Source organism: Egretta garzetta, unplaced genomic scaffold (genome assembly GCF_000687185.1).
Source record: "Egretta garzetta isolate BGI_Z169 unplaced genomic scaffold, ASM68718v1 scaffold68, whole genome shotgun sequence".
Lineage (NCBI taxonomy): Eukaryota > Metazoa > Chordata > Aves > Pelecaniformes > Ardeidae > Egretta > Egretta garzetta.
Genome location: NW_009260774.1, coordinates 869,131 through 883,491, shown reverse-complemented (window position 1 = coordinate 883,491; position 14,361 = coordinate 869,131). Strand labels below are relative to the sequence as shown.

General features: G+C 48.0%; 1 protein-coding gene across 1 annotated transcript; it reads right to left on the bottom strand.

Annotated features, from left to right (window-relative positions):
- Window positions 1–935: 935 nt before the first annotated feature.
- On the bottom strand, window positions 936–12,930 carry KCNMB4 (potassium calcium-activated channel subfamily M regulatory beta subunit 4). Its single transcript, XM_009646307.1, has 4 exons — window positions 12,827–12,930; window positions 12,140–12,172; window positions 11,273–11,491; window positions 936–1,104 (listed from the first exon to the last, which is right to left on the bottom strand). The coding sequence occupies exons 1-4, from the start codon at window positions 12,928–12,930 to the stop codon at window positions 936–938; spliced, it is 525 nt and encodes a 174-aa protein (XP_009644602.1).
- Window positions 12,931–14,361: the final 1,431 nt, after the last annotated feature.

Below are 14,361 nucleotides of genomic sequence, written 5' to 3'. Positions count from 1 at the left end.
CAGCGGCAAACACCGACAGCCCTACAAGGACTTGATGTCCCTCTCCAGCCACCCCTGGAGCTTGGTGACATGTGTGACACCACGGCTCCCAGGCTCCCCTCAGCAAGTGCTCAGGCACTCCACTACTTGGGGAAATCGCTGGAAAAACCTATTCAACCACTCCAAATCCCCGCTCCTTACGGCCTGAGAGCATTTTGGTGAAGAGGGTAACTGAGAGGGGACAAGAAAAACTGTAGGGACTGAATACCACTGAGGCAAGAAAATCAGATCCAGTATTTAATCACCTTTTCCAATAATTGTTTCTTTTTTTTGGAGAAGTATTTCTGAGAGATTTCTACATTGCTTCACAATGAACAGGTGATGATGAAAGATTTCGTCTAGACAGAAGTTAAAGTTTGAATTTTAAAATGAAATTCTACACAGTGAAGAAAAAACCAAAATCAGCACAGTGTTACTTTTGTCTTAAAGCTTTGTTTTTTAAAAAAAAAAAAAAACCAAACAACCAAACTTTATTATTTTGGAAGTACAGTTTATCACAAAGTAAATATTTTAAATATTTAATATTAAACAATAATAAAGATTTCTTCATGGAGATGAAATGAGCGACATCAGGGGTGGGGGGGTATAAACTGTCTCTCAATACCACTAGGACCTGGGTAGCTGCTGTTCAGGACTAACAGCACACAGCATATTTGGTGCAGTGTAGATTTTTTTTTGGTAGAATATACTTATTTGCTGCCATAGCAGAAGAAGCAATTAGCTGACACTTCATGGGGCAGTCTCCCAAGAATAATCCTGAGGCAAGAGCAACTCCACCGTCAGATGAGACTCTGGAAGGAGGCGCCGTTGGGGGCCCCGCAGACCTGCACGTGTGTCGAGCTGCCCCACTTGAGACCTTCTTGCAGGTTTTTCTTTTCCATCAGGAGCCTCGCCATTTACAAATGCTTCTTCTTTTTTATTGCCTCTGCCCTGACAGCCAAACTCTTGGCACAGATGGTCAGGACCACGATGAGGACTCCGACCAGGAACGTAACCAGAGGCCAGAGGAAGCAGTGCAAGAGGACAGTCTCGTCATGGGTGCGCTTCAGCATCACGTCATCTGGCCTACGAAGAGGAGGAATGGAAGAAGGAGAAAATATAAATCAACTGACATCATCAATTCATCATAAGGGGAAAGCATCTGCCATGGAAACGATAAAGGTGTTTTATTTGCAACAGTGTTAGAAAATGATTAAGTGGACCATTTCATTCACCGCTTTCATTTGTCCTGTCTATCACCAGCATTCCTGGCAGGCCACAAGGGCCTTCCACTTGCAGTGTTTATAGGCGAACAAGTTCATTCAGATAAAAAAAAATAAAGCAAGCATTGGTACTTTAGGGCTTCCAGGGGTAGTGGTCATCACAAACAGTGTGAGAGCTACAATTTCACAACGTGGATTGAAAAACCACTCCAGTGAAAACATAATCCTAGGCAGCAGTTGTACGTATCTACCTCAAATGGCATCGGACACTGCACGATGAGTTTCAAGTGCAGTTAAAGCTTCCCTTTTAGCTTTGAGCCCTGATGTGTCCATGGGGCTACATGAAGGCTCCTGATGAAGCCCTGGCTGTGGTTTGGGTCTGGGTGCAGAGCCAGTCCCTGTCCTCAGCGTTGCATCACTGGTGGCCAGGGCTAGCCCAGCCACACTGGCAGGCAGGGGTCTGCACAAAACCTACCCCCAGGAGGACTCCTTCCCAGCCCCTGGGTGCCAGAGGCCCCTGACTCAGCTCCTTTCCAGCAGAGGCTACTTCAGCAATAAGCTGTGATTTGGTGCTGCAAACACCAGCTGCTCAGTGGACTTGAGTGCTCTCCTACAGGGACACCTTGGGGAGCGTCCCCTGAAGATCTGAACACCCACTGCCTCTGCTGACAGCATCTGACACATGGTCACAGTTGGGTGTGTAATGGAATTATGCATTTCCAAAGGAAAATGGAGGCAGGAGAATAGCAAGGAGCAGGCATCTCAAGAGGCTTGGAAATTCAACCGTGCCACATGTCTGAAAGATCAGGTATCCATCTGCCTCTTCCAAGTCTGGGAAGTTGGTTGGGAAATCTGATAGCACGTTTTCCTCAGCTCTGGCTCTTTCTGCTCCCCCTGAAGTTTAACAGAGTTATTAAATCAGCCTCGTGGCATTTGCACTTTGCTGCTACTTTCCCACCTACAGCCAGAGACACCCACTCTGCTGGAAAACCCTCTGCAAAGGAAGGAAACAACTTTCTCTAATTAGGAAAATATATATATAGTCTTGACTCATATTGGTCCTCACTTACATTGAACACTCCCATCCCACGTTGCTTTGTCAACGCTACCTGATGTTCCTTGGGGCAACAAACCTCACAGCCTAAAATGCTGGCAACCCAGGCTCATCCAGCAGTGTCCCGGGACTTAAGCTTTCCTAATGCGGTGGCACATGGGAACAGATATGTGTGCAATGACTGTGCTGTCTCTCCCCCAACAGCTTCATCCTCATCACAAAGCAGTGCTGAAAAAACATTCCCTGTAAGGGAAACGAGAAGAAACTCTTTTTCCTTCACCGAGAGTTAATTAATGGAGGTGCCTGCAAATCTGCAGGGTTTTATCCAACCCTAAGGAGTTGGTGGAGCCAGACCACCAGGCTACACCTGATCCCTGATTTAATCGCACCAACATTTGCATCTCCACGTCTCTCTTTATTTGTGTAGTAAGGAGCAGAATAAGACTCTGATTATGAGAAGCTCAGCTATGTAAAAGTTGAAACTCGGTAACACAAAAAAATTATTAAAAGCAGCCCAGGTGTATTCAATAGTGGAACACATGAAGTCTTCTCAACTGAAATACTCCAGACACATGATCAGGCACATGTGGAGATCATAAATTGAATAAAATAATATCAGCTTTACGGGCACAAACTCACCAGTCTATGCCATATAAGCGGCAGCATCTGAACAGAAAAATCCTTTCACAGGAGGTATAATACTGCTTCCCTCCTATTTACTGCATCATCATCATCTGTGAAGAATAACAGAGTGCTAATTGGCAAGGAGGCCACAAGCAGGCAGCTTTCAGTCCTCACAGCTCTCAGCTTACAAGCGACGTTGAATTTAAGTATTTTTTTTAAAGCAGATACTACTCAAAGAGCTGAAAAATAAGGGGCAAGCAAACGAACTAGAAAATTGGATTCAGTTAAAGAAAAGAAAGTGTGGTTGGGGAGAGCAAGATATCCTTTTGACTGAACCTTAGCTATTTTGGAAAACATCTGCACCAAAGTTAGCAGCAATGGATGCCAAACACTCGCTATAGGTGCAATGCTTAACTCTTGCAACTTAATAATATAAAAGAGTTTCCCTTTTGGAAAAGAGCCAAAGACTTACAGAGGCCTTTAATGAAGCCTCAGGATGAGGGTTTGGTTCAGCTGGACAGTATTGCTGTTCTTAGCTACAGCAAGATCCCCTATGCGATTCCTACGTGGCAGCAGCGATACGCTGTCAACGGCTCACGGTGTCTCTTCAGACAACGCATCAAGTCATGACTGGGTCCCCCCAAAATATGTCATTAAGTGACTATTGGCACCACATTTAAGACATTAAATGCCCTTCTTTAGTCAAGGGGAGGGAGGAGCACTCCTGAAGGGTGACCCAGTGCACAGGAGAGCTCAGGGACCCGCTGGGATGCAGCCTCTCAGTACTGATTTTTGGCGCCAAAAAAACGGTGGGACAAATCTCAGCCTCGCCCCTACTTGTCTTAATCTGCGTGGTTATTCTGGAAGAGTTACTGTGCTTTCAGCTTCTCTTTATCTTATCCCAAATTAACTTTCCAGTGCAGATAAGCACTGCTGGACCCCAGGAGTAAGTGAGAAAAGCTAATAAAAACAGACAGCGCTGCCAGCAAATAAAGCACACGTTCCTGGATGCCAACGTCCCTGTTATCTGCCTGTAACAGCCCATGGAATCCTATCAAGATCAACTTTGGCAGTGTATAATGCCATTTCTTTGCATTCGTATTATTCCCCCTCTCTCCCATCAGGACCAGCTCCCCTTTCCTGCGCCTGCTGACCCATGCGGAGATGTTGCAGGGCACAGGGGAGAGCACTGGGGAGCGCTGGGGTGGCACGAGGAGGCGGCAGAGGATGGGAGCCTGGGCTCGGTGGTGCCCAGTTGAGGAGCCCTTCCCTGCAGATCCATCACCAGATCTGTCAGCAGTTACGGAAAGTGCTCTGGAAAACAGCTTAGAGGGTGTAATGGCAGCAGAGGGTTCCACTGAGACGCAGCTTTTACAGCAGAGGGAAACACCTGAAGAGGGGTTATTGGAAAAGAAAATGTTTACTATTTTCCTTTACAAGATAAACCGTTTACCTCTGCTTTCTGCTGCTGAGATTGCAAACATCGGCAAACAACAGCTTCCAAAGCGAGGAGGGAAAATCAACCCTCCTGCACCCTCACGATGCGCTGCACTAGACCCCGAGCCCACCCACCATCCTGCTGCCACTGCAGCACAGGGCTGGTGCCAACAGGGCGTGCGTGCAGCTGAGCTGGCCAACACGACCTGAGAAGGACCATCCAGGCAGAGGAAAACACCCCTGAGCAGGAAAAACACCCCAGCAACACATTGGTTATACTGGACTTGCAAGTTGATGGCGAGGAGTGGGACCTGGGCAGCCAGAGGTCCTCTGCATCAGGAACGCCACAGCCCTCGTAGCCCTGTGGCTCTGCAGGAGATGCACAGGGGTGACTGCAGGGGCTTAGGGGCTCACCATGGGCCCATGTGCTGCGCCCTGTGAACAAAGTAGTTGGGCTCATCCCCAGATTTTCGCTTGCTCCTTGAAAAGAGGGGCAGGGAGGCACAAGGTGGGTGGCTTGCAAGCCGGACTTGCAAGTCCCGGCTCAGCAGCCAGAGACTAGCAAGGCGGGCAGTGTGAGTGAGGGCCTAGGAGGCCACCTGGCTAAAAACCTGAAGAATAAACATGTTTACATTTGTTTTCAGGTGATCCATGCCAGGCTAAAAACCATATGATTAGTTATTTAGTATTAGTTGTTATTAGTTATTATTAGTATTTCATGTGAGATCTGTAAGGTCCAAAGCAAAAGACCAGGGAAAAATTAGGAGGAGATAGAGGGAGTTAGAATCAGAATTAATCAGATGAATTAAATATAGCAAAGTCATTAGCGATTAATTAAGAGGTTATCCTACAGAGGCTGGATTTCGCTTCTTCCAGGCTGTCTGTTACCCTCAAGTGATGGCATCAGTTCAGGGGAAGAGCTATCCTCCACCTCCTGAAGAAATGAACACTCAGGCAGAGCAGAACGTCTACCACCTCCCATCGAGCGCCTGAAGGAGCTGGTGAGGTGCACAGAGCAGTCTGCAGAGTGTTTGGGGACATCCCTGGAACAACTCCTAAGCAATCCTGTAATGAACCCTGAGGGACAAGGAACAAAATCTGCTTGTAGAAAGTACCCAGTGCAGCAGCCAGGATTGCAGGAGCCCTGCTTGGCTCACAGGACACAGCCACGCTGCTGGGCGACTCGCTGCAGCATCCTGCTCGGGGCTGAGCTCATTACCGGGGCACTGCACCAGGCCCCTTGGGGGATCAGCAAGATCTGGATCCGTCCTGCTGTCCTGGTACAAAAACCTTTGGCTTTCGCTCCAAGGCTTACACAGTGATTAATACAAGAGAGCTGCCCCATGGGTTTTTGAATCAGAAATATGCACACAGAGATACTTGTCTTGCCAAGGACAGACAGGGAGTGTCACTGAGAGAGCAGAGCTGCTGGCGGTGAGCAGTGAGGTTTGTGTGGCCCTTCACAGTTACTTCTGAGCCCTGAGATAATCACGACGGCTGCGCTGTGGGACGAGAGGAGCCAAAGCCAGGCTGTGCTGGCAGGGGCAGACCCCCAGGACCATGCTGCACCACGATGGAGAAGACCAGAAGTTCAGAAACCAGACACCCTGTCAGTCCTTCAGGAGGAGAAGCCTTCAGGTGGTTGTCAGCTCCCCATGAAACAGAAGCCCACAGCAGCAGGAAAATACTGCAGCTGCCTGAGAACGCTAGATATGGACCAAAGGAGCAGGAAATTTTAGCTGAAATCTCTGGATTCCACCTCTAAACCAGTAACTCTTTATCAATAGCAGAAGCAAGGAGAGCAGGAGCCTGGGAAGGAGCCATAGAGCTGCCGTGGGATCGGGGGGAGCAGCAGAGGAGGCTGGGCAGAGAAAACAAGGGGAAGGTGGTTGGGGGAAGGGAGAAAGATAGAATCATAGAATCACAGAATGTTTTGGGTTGGAAGGGACCTTTAGAGGTCATCTAGCCCAGCCCCCCTGCAGTGAGCAGGGACACCCTTGACCAGATCAGGTTGCTCAGAGCCCCGTCCAACCTGGCCTCGAACGTTTCCAGGGATGGGGCCTCCACCACCTCTCTGGGCAGCCCGTTCCAGTGTTTCACCACCCTCCTTGTGAAGAATTTCTTCCTTATATCCAATCTAAACCTATCCTGGTTTAGTTTAAAACCATTACCCCTTGTCCTGTCACAAGATGTACTTAACAGGCAAGCAGGAAAAAGAAGAGAAGGGAGAGGGCTGTACTTCCACAGTAAACAACCCCTTTCCTTGGACAGAGAAATAGATAGCAATCAGGACACCTGAAACATAGTAACTTAACTGTTTTGGTTTTGCATGGCAAGGTCAGCACCTACCCACACGGCAGCTTTTGACTTTTTCTTGCTACTTCTGTAGCCGTGACCTCCCTGTTCACAGAGTCTGAAGGCTTTGTCGTTTGGCTTGGAAACAGAAAAGGGAAGGTGCCCCCATCCCTGGGGGAAACCCTCTCATGACAAGGACGTGGCTTTGCTGGAAGCCCCACAGCATTGCTCCCCTAGTGCGGAGGCAGCAATGCCAAAGGCAAGGGACGTATGTCATGTCTGGAAAAGTGTTTCTTTTCCCCATGAAAATCAGCAGTTGTAATTAAAGATCCCTGCAAGTATGATGTGTTTAACAAGCCCATCTTTGCTCTGTGACTTTCATATAATACCTCAGTTCAAAGATGTTGACCGGAGGGATTGCACATATTCCCCCTAAGCTTAGTGATGGACCACTTCTTGTTTCGGTGACACTGCCATTCAGTTCTCCAGTAAATACAAAGCCTCTCAAGGGGATGCACCCAAACTCCTAACACCAGCTATCAGCACACAAAACAGCAGCAGGGGCAAGAGAGGGATCTAGTGGGACAAAAGGGGGAAAAAAACCCCTGCATTCTTTCAAGCCCTTCCCAGGCATTGAGACCTGGTTCTGCTGCAAATGGTGATGGCCCCTGCACAGCACCACCACTGCTGCCTGACAGCAGCCCCAAGGTGAAAGAAAAAAGAACAAACTGGGAAAAAAAAAAAAACCTAAAGAAATTTCTACCTTAACTCTGAAAACACACCTTTCCCCTTCACTGACCGGACAAGAGAATTCTGTTTTCATTGCTAAAAGGCGAGACCAGTACTTATTTTTAGCAGGACTTTGAGCTCAGGGCTGGAGCCTCATGGGGCTCTGACCAGGGGTAACTGGATTAGTTGTTGCATTATGCAACCCATCCCCGTTAGGCGCTGCCAAGCAGCTTGACGCGGGATGAAGCAGGTCTCCATCAGACCCTTCGGAGCAATTACCGAACATCACGGGAAGAATTACAGTGCAGGGATTACCAAAGTCACGTACAACCAAAAAGTTACAGGCACGTAAACATTTCAGCCATCACTTATGCACCACACCGTGCAATTTATGTGACACAGAGAAAGCTGGCAGAGGCGGGGGCATGGGGTAGGGAAACCTTACAAATATTTTCTTTTTTTATAGTCAAACAATCTGCATTTAAAGAGGTGTGCAAGCTGCACACCCTTACTTTGCCCACAATGATTCACATCCCTTCGCTACAGCAGGCACTCATCAGTATTTTTTTCCCCTGTTGCGGCACGATGCAGAGCCCCTCAGCGGGATGGCTGCAGGCAGGGGCAGCACCGTGTCTCACTAACAGTAAAGTCCTTTACTTCTTGGACCCCAGCACTGCTCCACAGGTGGTAGAGTAAAAGAAAGGATAGGAAATTGCAACACCATCTTCTGACTGGAGGGAATTAATTTAGAAATCTTTGTGAAGTACCAAAGCACACGGAGATTTCTGTTCCACCACTTACAAATGAGCAGCCCTACTACCTGAGCATCCTGGGCTTCGGCAGGTAATTATTCCCACCTAAACGGCCGGCAGGGTACCCAAACACTGTACAGGTCGTCGCGTACCACTAGACCACGTTTGCTCTCCAAATCTCAGGTGAATTTGTGTACAGCATCCAGCAGCGAACACAGAGAAGTATAAAGCGTGGCTGGGTCATCCGCTGCGCTGCGGCGAAGGAATCACAGGGCGTTCTTGCCGTATGGGATGAACGCAGAGCTAAAAAGCAATGATGCCACGCAAATGAGGCACTAATATGAAATGGTTTGACGCATGTTGCTCTGTCTGTCCCTGCATGCCATGAGACTGAGGGGTCTGAGCTGATGGAGATCTTGGTTTCCCTCTTTTTGTTCTTGTTCTTGGTGTCAGTGAGCCCTGAAACGTGAAGAAATAAAGCGATGGGATCTCCCCCATCCCACCCGTTCCCACAGGCCCCCCACTTTAGGGCATGCAGCTGTGGCCCTTGCTTGCACGTGGTCAATGACTACAGACCCCCTGGGACACTCAGTGTGAGACCCATGAATACTGAAGCACCAGAGCTCAGCTCCTTCTCAAACCTTTGGCCACAGCCTGAGAACCTTCTCTGAATTTGTCATTTATTTTGTGCCCAGAAAACACAGAGGGGGGGGGGGAGGCTGGTTTCTGCTGGGCAGGGCTCCCTTCAGACCGGAATATCATCATGCCACCAGACAGGCACCTTCACCAGAGCTCTGGAAAAGCAGCTTTTCCTTGCAGCCTGCACCACTTGGCCCAAAGCTGGCCAGAGGAGAGGGGGACGCTGAAGGTAAGTGCCTACAGCAGCCAAGCAAGCTGCGCTTTTTTTTCCCCGGGATAAATGTCAGGCAGCCACTTGTGCTGGGCCTCTCTGTTCATATTAACCAAGAATGATTGAAATTGCCATGTCAGCTTCTCACCCCTTTTTTATAACTTTGAACTGTACAAATGGCATCGCTTTCTTCTGCTTTCCAAAGCAGCCTGTTGAAATGTGCCCCAGCAAACTGGAGGGAGGTGTTACCCGACGGTGCGCTCTGCCTGCAGCAACAGTTCTGAGAAGGATGCTAAATTGAGCCTGATGAAGAGGAGGCGATGTTCATTCGTTGCCTAGATATTTACCTAGAATTTTATTCTGCCATTTCAAAAGCCGGAGTATTAATATTGCAAATACTACTCCCTAAGGAACTCACCACTATATTCTATATGCTTTATACAGACTGACACAGAAGAGTTAGCTCATCCACACAGTTAAAAAAATCCTGACAGAAAATATGGACACTTCTACTTTGAAGCGAGCAGATTTTCCCCTCAGTTTGTATGTTTCTTTTTTTTTTTACTGCTTCACAAGCAGTTTAGTCATCGTAGCTCTAAAAGTGTACCTAAGCAAGCACATCCCTAGTCAGCAAAACTTATCTCTCAAAGCTCATTCCTATCTCCAGAAGAAAATAGATGGTGTACACATTTCAGCTTAGACTATCTTCAAGCATCTCTGGCAGCGAGCCTCTCTTCTGCTGTATATAAATTGTTGTACGATCAGCAAAAGGCAGTGTTTCAAGGCAGCCGTTGCATTTGGCAAGAACATTTAACAGTATAGGATGCAGCAACGATAAGGAAAAAACCTTGCCTGGGTGCTGCACAATTCCTCAGTGTCAGCCTGCATAAATGGCAGACCCTAAGCAGTATGCAGCCTCAGAGGAATTTTGCCTTCGCTTCGCCTGTGGATGTGATGTGAGAGCCAGCTCACCTAGCTCTGGACACCGACCACCTAGGTGCCTGCACCCAAGCAGATCACCCTAAGCTCCTTCGTAGAAATAAACACCTCTGGGCATCCAACCTACATTAGGCATTTATTTGGGGGTAAGATGAAAGGCTCCTCTCCCTCTCCCCTGCCTACAAAAGCTAACTTTCACAGCATCTTGCCCACACCAGCTCAGATGAATCCTAGCCACGATGTCTCCTGCAGAAGACCCCGTGTTTCTGACTATCCAGCTCACTCAGGCAGTGGCTGCTGCAGGTCCCAGGCCTCAGCAGCGTGGGGAACTGGCAGCACCTGCTGGTGGGGTAGGACCAACCTCCTCCTTTAGTCCCTGATGTGGCAGATACTTAAGTGAGTGCTTAACTTCGCAACCAAGAACAGTTTCCCCAGCTCTACCAAAATTACTCATGCTGATCAAATTAAGCAAGTGTCACATGCCTCCAGAATTGGAATCTAAACACCAATAAAACACTGGCTGCTCTGGAGACCTTAAATATTCTCTTTCCACCTCTGTGCCTACACAGACTTGCCATCCCGATCTTTGCTGTTCTCCCAGGTCCTCCCAGCGAGCCTGCACACTGCGGTAACAGTAAGTTGCTGCTGCCACATCGCCTTTTATTTCCCAGCACAACATCATCAGAAAGAGAGAGGCAAAAGGACTCCCTCCTCTTCCCATTTACTGAAGGAAGGAAACCGCACGTCACCCTTATACGCGTGTAAGTCACACCAACATCAGTCGTAGAAGTAAGAATTGAAACAGAAGAGGAGATGCTTTAAGTCAAAACTTTCTACCCCGCAAGCACGTATGAAGACTGGCAGTTCTGTCAATGTTTATTACGCGCAGCTGATGCATTAATCCTCTGCAAACACAGTTCCTGAACTGGTTTGTACTATTTACCGATCTCCCCTTTCCTTCCAGCCCCTTATGAACAGAGTAGGATTTCTCTTCCACGGAGAGAAGGAACATTAATATCCAAGCCAGAAATACGCCACCTAAGTGTGAAAAGCCAAGATGCTTTTTTGCCATAAAATGACATGTTTTAAGGGAAACCTTCCTCAGAGTTTTATACTCTGACTTCAAGCGGTAAAACAGTTTCTCCTCTTGCTATGCAGCTTTTCATCAAGAGAGTTGTCTCGCAAAGTTCTGCACTAAACTCTGTGTGCTAAACCACATCACTATATGGGGTGTGTGTGTGTGTGTATATACGCATATGCATGCATTTATATGTATTTTCAAAGAGAACCAATGGACAGCTGTTAAACAGATGCACAGGCACTGCTGCCTATGCACATGTGGATTACTCACCTCAAGTGCTGGTTAAAATAACACGTAAATGGCTGCGAACCCACTTTCTCTTTCCAGTATTTCTGCTTGTACGTGACGTTCTCAGAGTTCTCCTGATCGTCTCTTGCACAGGGAGGGATGTACGAGCACTGCCAACACACGGTGCAAAACAGAGTTACTTCCGCGCTCAAGAACGCAGGGCATCGCTCCCTCTGCATTTTCATCATAATATCAGCGTGACTGAAATGGGGAAAGAACAGTAAGTACAAGCTCCAAAGAAAGGAAAAAAGAAAAGTTAGCTGAACTTTACTTCAATTGCTAGTTGCTCCCTGCAGGTACTGGAAAAGAAACAAAATAAAGGCTTTACCACAGGTTTTTTTTTGTTACCGAACCAAGCTGCCACAAAACACCTTGGGGTTTTGCATGATGAATGTGAAGATGATCGTTTCATTTTGATGTATTCCTAGCCAGCTGCACGGACTGGGTTTGAATTACTTCCTATGTTCAGTGAGGCACGTAATCACAAGTTTTGTTTAGCACCATGCTAATAAATAACCAAAATATCCTGGCAAGCTTTCCCAGATGATGGGATATGTGATATCTGGCTGATATCCATTGGCAAAAGCCAGGTATTCTTCCACTGCTACAACGCAGGGAAAACAAGCACAGAAAGTTCAAAGCCCCACTTCAGCAGAGAAAGGTTCAGCATCTGCTTCTGCTGTATAGAAGTCAGCGAGTGTTGAGCATGCAGCTGATCTATCTGCAGATATCACCCCCAGACATCTGCTTCAAAGCCCAAAGAGGTCAAGGGGAGTTCCTGCCCCAGCTCAGTGCTCTTGGGTCTGGGCTCTCAGAGACTCAGCTCTGGGTCACGAAAAACCCACATACCTTGTTTCAGAGTCTCGTCTTTGACATGGGGAGCTAAGCAAGAAAAAACCAAGTAGTCCACTAAATCCAATATTGGCAGTATCAGGATCTCAGTGTCCAAGGAAAATGCCTCATATTGTTATCAGGCATCCACATGGGAGATGTTGAACCAAACTGAGTAAGACAGCTTAACTGATCCTTGGGTAACATAAAGGCTTTTCGCCCTGGAGGACGCACGGAGAGCAAGGCTCCTGGTGCACACACAGATTTTTAATTCCTTTGAAGGTGGGAGCTGCAAGCAGAAAAAAGTGACTGGGAAGGCAGCTAAAAAGTCTCCTAGTTAGGTAGGGTAAGGAGATGCAAGGTGTGGTAATGCAAGGGATCCCCACATACAATCACAACATGAGTGTCTTCACAGTATCCTGAAGGCAGCAACAACAAGCAGAGAGGTACTCTCTCTAACATGAAAATGAAGATCACTGTGACTCACTGTGCCTAGTGAATGCTTTCCTCTCCCTCTCCACCAGGTGAGGTTTCACAGGGGCCTGCCGTGCCCCCAGCTGCATGATATACCCGAGCTGCACAGACCTAGAAGTCCATCTCCCCTGTACAACATCTTGAATCTTTGCCATTCCAGGGGGATGGGAGAAATCTCAGGGTTTTATTGGCCTGATCATGTAAAACCTGACCACTTCTGTCAGCACTTACAGTTGCTGCCAGTAGCTTCCATGCTTCAGACTGGAAGGATCTGCAAGGTCTTGCTTGTTGCTTCCAAGCTGAAATTTGCCTTTTTCATGGGCAAGGGCCTCCATTCTCACATGGGCCCACATCTGGTGTCACCAGGGCACAGAGCTCCCTTCAGACCCCTGTTCAGATGACCCTAAACAAGGATTCTCTCACTGCTGACAGTAACGGACAGAAACAAGCAGCAACAACAGCACTCTGCTTCAGAAACCAGAACGCAGTATTTATCACGCACAATTATTTCCATCTAAGATAATATTCCTCAGCTTGCAATGTTTTTGGTTTGGTTGCACACTTTGGGAGCATCAACCACACTCCTCTTTCCTCCATCCTCCCTCCCAGTGCACAAACACATCTGTGCAGCAGCTGGACAGAGCCAGCACAGTTGGTACGAAAACACCCAAGGGCAAAGCTGACTCTGCTCTGGCCACTGACCATCCTACCTGGTCCCTTGCTGGTTCTCCCTGCCCACCGAGAGCTTCCCAAATCAAGATGTCTGTCTCTCCCCATGCCAAGGCAAGACAGAGTATGAGAGTACTGCCAGTACCTACAGGAGGAACACCTGGAAATTAGGGACAACAGTGAATATGCTTTCTATAACTCAAACTTAGAATCATAGAATAGTTTGGGTCAGAAGGGACCTTTAGAGGTCATCTAGTCCAAAACTCTTGCAGTGAGCAGGGACATCTTCAACCAGATCAGGTTGCTCAGAGCTCCGTCCAACCTGGCCTTGAATGTTTCCAGGGATGGGGGCCTCCACTACCTCCCTGGGCAACCCATTCCAGTGTTTCACCAGCCTCATTGTAACAATTTTCTTCCTTATATCCAGTCTAAATCTACCCTGGTTTAGTTTAAAACCGTTACCTCTTGTCTTATTGCAACAGGCCCTGCTAAAATGTTTGTCCCCATCTTTCTTATAGGCTCCCTTTAAGTACTGAAAGCTGCAATCATGTCTCCCTGCAGCCTTCTCTTCTCCAGGCTGAACATCCCCAACTCTCTCAGCCTTTCTTCATAGAAAAGGTGCTCCAGGCCTTGGATCATTTTTGTAGCCCTCCTCTGGACCCACTCCAACAGTTCCACGTCCTTCTTGTGTTGAGGGCTCCAGAGCTGGACACAATACTCCATGTGCAGAGTGGGGGGGCCGAATCCCCCCCCTTGACCTGCTGGCCATGTTCCTCTTGACGCAGCCCAGGGTACGGTTGGCCTTCTGGGCTGCCAGCACACATTGCCAGCTCATATCCAGCTTTTCATCCACCAGTACCCCCAAGTCCCTCTCGGCAGTGCTGCTCTCAATCCCTTCATCCCCCAGCCTGTATTGATACTGGGGGTTGCCCTGACCAAGGTTTCCCTCCTTCCTCACCTGTCCCTTCTGAACAGCCTGTAGCCATTGATAGTTGCACTCCACTCATGGGATTCATCCCACCAAGTTTCAGTAAGGCCAACTAGGTCATAGCTTTCTAGCAGCACAGTGGCTTCCAACTCCTCCTTTCCACCTGTTT